Below are 7,695 nucleotides of genomic sequence, written 5' to 3'. Positions count from 1 at the left end.
TAACATTTTTCCTGCTTTATTGCCATGAATATAAAATTTCAATTTTAATGCTCTCATATATTTTTCTGTTTCGGCTAATGCCAATACATCGAGTTCCTTTCTTACTTTAGCTATTTGACTACCATATAATCTATTTGGTTTAATTTTATTTTCCTCTTACAATTTGGATAGTACCTGAAGTAATCTTAAACGTTCAGCATCCATTTTCTTTTTACTACTAGCCCCTGATTTTATAAAAAAAGCCCCTCATTACAGCCTTTTGTGCCAACCATAACGAGGAGGCTGCTATATCATCCTTGTCATTTTCCTGAAAATATTTAATGAGAGCCTCCTTAGCTTCTAAAAAAATGTTTTCATCGTCCAACACTGCCTCGTTCATTCTCCGCGACCCCATTCCCCGTCCCGGGTATTTAGCTTGAAATGTAACTATAACCGGTGAATGGTCTGACCAAGTTCTAAGGCCGATGTGCACTTCTAATATATTATTCAAAGTAGGTTTATCTACTATGCACATATCTAACCTTGAGTATGTCATATGTGCAGAAGAATAAAACGTATAATCTTTACCCGATGGATACAGACATCGCCAGGTGTCATATAGGTCGTAATTATTGTATTTCGTATTTAAGGATCAAGAATTTTTTGTTAGAAAATAAGCTGTTAAAATTAGATATGGCCTTAGTGACTTGGTTGGGTAAATTCTGTTTGAACCCTAATATGGAGAGTAAACCTCTTTCAATATGCTATAAAAGCCTTTTATATGTAAATGGAGAAGAAAAGTTGCCTTATATGATATTATGGGAACGAGACCTATCAAAAACCTTTGATCTATCCCATTGGTATCAAACTATAAAAATTACTAAACAAATATCTCACAGCCTTACATATTGGGAAGCTTATAGCAAAATATTAATGCGTTGGTACTTAGTTCCCGCAAAAGTGTCTCGAATGTATGAAGCTGCCTCTGACAGGTGCTGGAGGTGTCAAAGGGAGAAGGGAACATTATTACATTTTTTGGGGGGATGCTCTCGTCTTGTACAGTTTTGGAACGATGTTAAATTAGTCATTCAAATTTTAATGGATACGGTGATACCAAATTTCCCTGAGTTCTATCTGTGTTTTATCTTCTATGAATAAAAAAAATTTCCTGTTTAAAATTAAATGATGATAAATAAGCAATGAGGGGCGTCCCTCTTTGGTTTTGCACAGACCTGGCCATATGCTACTTGTTTATTTTTTTAGTAAAATGTATAACATATTTCACTCTGCCATCAGTAATCAGTGTTGATATATCATATTGCTACCCATTTAGATGAACCCCTGGAAAACTAGATCAAGTTAGTAATATTTAAAGGCGGCATGTTGAAATCTGAGTTATTGGTCCATAACTAGTCTCTGGAGTCCTCTCCAAAATACATTTAGCTCTTCAGCATGAGCTCAAACTACAAAACCCAGGATGTATCCAGTGGGTTGTAGATCTACAACTGGGGGTCTGTGTTATGTTTACCTCTGCTCCATATTGTGCATATCTGATCAACAAATTGCTGTTTATGCCTTATTTCTCTCCATCTACTCCCTCAATGCCCCAAGGCAGCCATATAGGAGTCTGTTGCATCCTTCTCGTTTATAGCTATGACAGCAGGAGCTGTTTGTTTACATTTCCAAATCCAAGTGGATTTATTTTGAAAAACACTTGGAAAGACACTCTAAGTGGTTTGCCACCAACATAAACTAAAAACAATGTAAACCCCCATCCCCATGTAAAGGGATATTACTTAGTAATCCCCCTTTCTATGACTTCATATTGTTTCAGAGCTGGGGTTACTGGACATTGCATGCCAGCCAGAACTAGAGTCTTGCACCCCAAGTGTTGTGGGTTTTGCTGACCGGTTGTTGTGGGAATGGCAGTCCATAATAACTAAAGACCCAGGGATAATAAGCCTCCCCTCATATAGATATATGACATCAGCCCTCTCTCTGCCCTACTGGGGTACTATTATAATTATTATTGTGCAGTGTGCCCTCCTTGAGGTATTATTATTATTGTGCAGTGTGCCCTCCTGGAGGTATTATTATTATTGTGCAGTGTGCCCTCCTGGAGGTATCATTATTATTTTGGAGCGTGCCCTGCTGGGAGTATTATTACTATTATTTTTATTTTGGAGGGTGCCCTCCTGGAGGTATTATTATTGTTGAGTTTGCCCTCCTGGAGTTATTATGATTATTATTTTGGAGTGTGCCTCCTGGGGGTATTATTGTGGAGGGTGCCCTCCTGGGGGTATTATTATTATTTGGGAGTGTGCCTCATGGGGGTATTAATATTGTGCTGTGTGCCCTCCTGGGGGTATTATTGTGGAGGGTGCCCTCCTGGGGGTATTATTATTATTATTTTGGAGTGTGCCCTCCTGGGGGTATTATTATTGTGCTGTGTGCCCTCTTGGGGGTATTAATATTGTGCTGTGTGCCCTCCTGGGGGTATTATTATTGTGCTGTGTGCCCTCCTGGGGGTATTAATATTGTGCTGTGTGCCCTCCTGGGGGTATTAATATTGTGCTGTGTGCCCTCCTGGGGGTATTAATATTGTGCTGTGTGCCCTCCTGGGGGTATTATTGTGGAGGGTGCCCTCCTGGGGGTATTATTATTATTTTGGAGTGTGCCCTCCTGGGGGTATTATTATTGTGCTGTGTGCCCTCCTGGGGGTATTATTATTGTGCTGTGTGCCCTCCTGGGGGTATTAATATTGTGCTGTGTGCCCTCCTGGGGGTATTAATATTGTGCTGTGTGCCCTCCTGGGGGTATTAATATTGTGCTGTGTGCCCTCCTGTGGGTGTTATTGTGGAGTGTGCCTCCTGGGGGTATTAATATTGTGCTGTGTGCCCTCCTGGGGGTATTAATATTGTGCTGTGTGCCCTCCTGGGGGTATTACTATTTTGGAGGGTGCCCTCCTGTTGTTATTATTGTTGTGGTGTCACCCTGCTCAGTGTCCCCTCCCTTCCTGCCCCTCGACCGGCCGGCAGTGCAGGGGTTAGTTGAGGAGAGCTGCTCCACTTCCTGGTGTGGCGAGGCTGAGGCTGTCTGCTCTGCTGCCATGGTGGGGTCTTGGAGGATCGCGGTGCGAGCTGCCCGCCCCGGGCCGCGGCCTGGCCCCCTGTCTGCCCACCCCGGGCTGCGGCCTGGCCCCCTGTCTGCCCACCCCGGGCTGGCCGTGCTGGCCCTGGCTGGGCTGCTCTGGGTGCCCGGCGGCTGCGAGGCGGTGGAAGGGGCCCCGGCTGCCGGCACAGTGAGAGCTGTCACTGCAGGAAACTGGTCTGCGCTCCTGGAGGGGGAGTGGATGGTGACATTGTAAGTATACACTCAGCCAGCCTGGATAGCCACCAATGAAAGGATCAGGGGAGTGAGTGTGCACTCAAAGCCCGGATAGCAATGATCAGGGGACAGTGAGTGTGCACTCAGCCAGCTTGGATAGCAAGGATCAGGGGGGACAGTGAGTGTACACTCAGCCAGCCAGGATAGCAAGGATCAGGGGGGACAGTGAGTGTGCACTCAGCCAGCCAGGATAGCAAGGATCAGGGGACAGTGAGTGTGCACTCAGCCAGCCTGGATAGCAAGGTTCAGGGGACAGTGAGTGTGCACTCAGCCAGCCAGGATAGCAAGGATCAGGGGGGACAGTGAGTGTGCACTCAGCCAGCCAGGATAGCAAGGATGGGGGGGGGGAGTGTGCACTCAGCCAGCCTGGATAGCAAGGATCAGGGGGGTGGTGAGTGTGCACTCAGACAGCCTGGATAGCAAGGATCAGGGGACAGTGAGTGTGCACTCAGCCAGCCTGGATAGCAAGGATCAGGGGACAGTGAGTGTGCACTCAGCCAGCCTGGATAGCAAGGATCAGGGGGCAGTGAGTGTGCACTCAGCCAGTCTGGCTGCTTTCACTGCAAGGACCAGGGGGCAGTGAGTGTGCACTCAGCCAGTCTGGCTGCTGTCACTGCAAGGATCAGAAGGGACATGTGGAGTGAATGGTGATATTGTAAGTGTACACTCAGTCTAGCTGCTGTCACTGCAAGGCTCAGAAAGGAAGGGGAGTGAATGGTGACATCGTGAGTGTGCACTCAGCCATCACTGCAAGGATCAGGAGGGACATTGTGAGTAAATAGTGCACTCACTCAGCCTGGCTGCCAACACTGCAAGGATCAGGAGGGACTGGGGGAGTGAATGGTGTCCTTGTGAGTGTGCACTCAGCCTTTCCTACAATGGGCTAAGTTGGCACAATAAATCATAATGGCATCAATCTACTATGTGAGAATGATACTATAATTACTGATAATCTACCGGAAATGAATACAGTATACAATTATTGTGTGATCGTATGCAATACATTTGTGTGTGTGTATATATTTTATATAACCTTTTAGCATTTTCTATTTATTATTTTTGACATGTCACACGTACAAGACTGGTCCATGACCAAATGCCACCCCAGGCAAAAGTCACTTTTGGTGTTCCTCCCCCAACATCACTAAAATACCTTCAAAAGTATTTCAAGGGAACTGTCGCTACTGAGATTACCCAACGACCCAGTTATTAACTAAATTTAGCTTTTGAGTTGCGTTTTATTCTCAGTTTGTCAGTAGTTTGTATTTTTAATTTACATGACATGCCTTGCAGGGAAGCATGACCGACAGGCCATGCCATGTATAGTAAATTAGTCAGCATTCTGAAATTGCATGAGCATGTGTGCGCAGACAACATTGTACCCTGTCCGGCTCACAGCGCTGATATCGAGGGCAACTCAAAATCTAATCATCATGAGATCAGATACACATGCTCGTGGCGTGATGGAGATCTTTTGTGGGTCATACCAACTCTCTCTTGGTGGGCCAGAACTTAAACTAAAGGGTCAGCAAATTCCCTAAAACCCATTGTGAGTAAACAGTCCAACCCACAGGTTGTTGGGTGCATACTAGCTAGAATTTGCCACAGTGAATGAGCAGAAAAACGCAACGAGTCAGGACGCAATTTACCATGGCATGAAGGCAGGATAGGGTAAAATGTCACTTATATTTCATTCTGTCTGCAAAGAACACTTGGCATTACCGAGTGCTTATGGTACACATTTTTGTGTAATGGTGTTTTAAAATCGAAATCTGAACACTTCTAACCACATCCCCACGTATGCAGTTCTCTCTTAATCTCATTTAGATCAGTTGTACACCATGGGGCTCTCTGAATCATTAGATTGGGTGGGCAATAGTGCCAAATGTGTTAGTTGCATACTGCATTACATTATTGTGTACCTTAGGGAGCGTTTGGGAGCATTTGTTAAACAATTCAGGTATGAGTAAACGTGTTATGTATGCAAATTACAAACGCTTACCCACTAAGATACTTTAACCTGAGTAAAAGTGAAAGTCTCCATTCTTCTCTATTATCTGGCAATCTTATTCTTAGGAGCCAATAGCAGCTAAAGCCAGTCTTCAGACGGTGCTATCACCTAACTGGTGTGTTGAGCAGGTATAGCTTCGGTTTCATCAGAACCCTTCCTTGGCCTCCATTTCAAATTACTATGCACAAACACAACCAACCACACTATTTAGAACCTTCAACGATCTCTGCGGCCCACACAGAGTGCCAAGGAACCCACTTCACAATGATGAGCAGGAGACGTGTACAGCAATAAGAAATGTGGCCGGATAGGGAACTTGCAAGGCCTAAAACCATTTCAGATCTAACGTACTTGCAAAAGGATTAAAAATATTTTTTTTGCCCGCAAAGGTGCGTAATAATATACCACACACGTGATCAATGTGCAGTCAGTAACAGGATGTGGGAAATGTGTCATTGTCAACATCCTATTAAAGCTCTATAATTGCAGCATCATGTCATACGATGCCTATTTCTGTTTTCTCTAACAGATGGCAGGTTTTGTCTGGGGAGTGTAGTGTATGATATATTCAGATTTAAAAAAAAATAAAAATTTTATGAAATGTTATCATTGAAAATGCTGCTTCTTTACCAAACTGCAAACAACCTCCATTGCTGTTTACATTTTGGGTGGATGAATTATGATTCAGAGGGTTGTCTGCTCTCCTGGCATATTGCCTTAGAATAATGTGACCAACATTTTATTCAAGTCATACAAACATTGCATTGAAATGAAAGTACTCACATTTTCTGGTGGGATTAATTTGTGCTGCCGCCCTATTATACTTTAAAAGTTTTACAGAGTTTAAAGGACCACTCTAGGCACCCAGACCACTTCAGCTTAATGAAGTGGTCTGGGTGCCAGGTCCTTCTAGGATTAACCAATTTTTTCATAAACATAGCAGTTTCAGAGAAACTGCTATGTTTGTGAATGGGTTAAGCCTTCCCCTATTTCCTCTAGTGGCTGTCTCATTGACAGCCGCTAGAGGCGCTTGCGTGATTCTCACTGTGATTTTCACAGTGAGAGCACGCAAGCGTCCATAGGAAAGCATTATGAATGCTTTCCTATGTGACCGGCTGAATGCGCGCGCAGCTCGTGCCGCGCGTGCGCATTCAGCCGACGGGGAGGAGAAGAGGAGGATCAGAGGAGGAGAGCTCTCCGCCCACCGCTGGAAAAAGGTAAGTTTTAAACACTTTCTCCTTTCCAGAGCCGGGCGGGAGGGGGTCCCTGAGGGTGGGGGCACCCTCAGGGCACTCTAGTGCCAGGAAAACGAGTATGTTTTCCTGGCACTAGAGTGGTCCTTTAACGTTGATGTAGTTATAGTCACGTGTATCAGGGCTCAAAAGTCCACACCTACTCTTCTGGCGTGTGTTAAGGGACACTCTCTATGTGAAAGACATGAGTGTGTGCAAGAGTGTATGTGTTTGGTAGGGAACTTCATGTTCATGCAGGTGTGCACCTTTCCCTTCCCTATGTCAATTGCCCCCTCTTCTTCCATTCCACTGGTTGCTTGTTTCCACTTATCAGGTGACATAGACTATCAAAGTTGGAGCTATAGGTTCAGGGACTTACCATTTTCTACTGTCCTCCCTCCGTTTAATTGCCCAATTTCATCCACATGTATTTGCTACCGTTCATGTGTTTGTTACTGCCTCGTTCTCATTCCCAAATCTATATTTTGTCTTGTACGACGCAGCTGCTCAAAGCTGTGCTTCTTCTAGTCATCGGACGTGGCATGTGCCACGCAGACTCAGTGGTTTGTGGTTAGGACATTAATCTGGCAACATTCATCTTTCAGTGCATAATTCATACATTAGAAATGACATTCATTTACTATTAAAGACTTTATTCTAGTCTGGTCAAGCTTGGTAATAGCTGTGTCCTGATTTTGGGATAAAATATGATTTTGTTTTTTTTTAGGGGCTTGACTTCAAGCTTTAATTCAATTGAAAACCATGGATTGTACATAAAAAATGATATGGGAGACGCAAGGCCATGTCCCATGAGCTAAAACACAGTTTCAATACAAATTATCAAGTCATTGTGGTTGAGAAAAATAAATGTAATCTTTTGGAAACTTACAAATATATAAAATGTTCCTGCTAGCTGTTGCGAAGACTGATGAGTAGGTACAGGGAATGTTTGATAGCAGACTTTGCAGTTTTTCGTGCAATGTTTAGTTTTTGAGTATATGGGGGAGATTTCCCACTGTGAAAATATTGGTGAGTGCCTCACATAAAAAAATAAATATCAGTGCAAACAATAACACTAAATACCAG

At 44.0% G+C, this 7,695-nt stretch overlaps 1 protein-coding gene across 1 annotated transcript in view; it reads left to right on the top strand.

Annotated features, from left to right (window-relative positions):
• Positions 1-3,036: 3,036 nt before the first annotated feature.
• TMX4 (thioredoxin related transmembrane protein 4) overlaps positions 3,037-7,695 on the top strand; it is a 54,711-nt gene continuing 50,052 nt past the window's right edge. The window contains exon 1 of the mRNA XM_063444004.1: positions 3,037-3,342. Coding sequence (XP_063300074.1) covers positions 3,089-3,342 — 254 coding nt within the window. The 5' untranslated portion in view covers positions 3,037-3,088. The remainder of the gene's footprint in view (positions 3,343-7,695) is intronic.

This window comes from Pelobates fuscus, chromosome 2 (assembly GCF_036172605.1).
Source record: "Pelobates fuscus isolate aPelFus1 chromosome 2, aPelFus1.pri, whole genome shotgun sequence".
Taxonomy (NCBI): domain Eukaryota; kingdom Metazoa; phylum Chordata; class Amphibia; order Anura; family Pelobatidae; genus Pelobates; species Pelobates fuscus.
The sequence above is the reverse complement of the archived record's forward strand: the minus strand, read 5'-3'. Positions and strand labels throughout refer to the sequence as shown.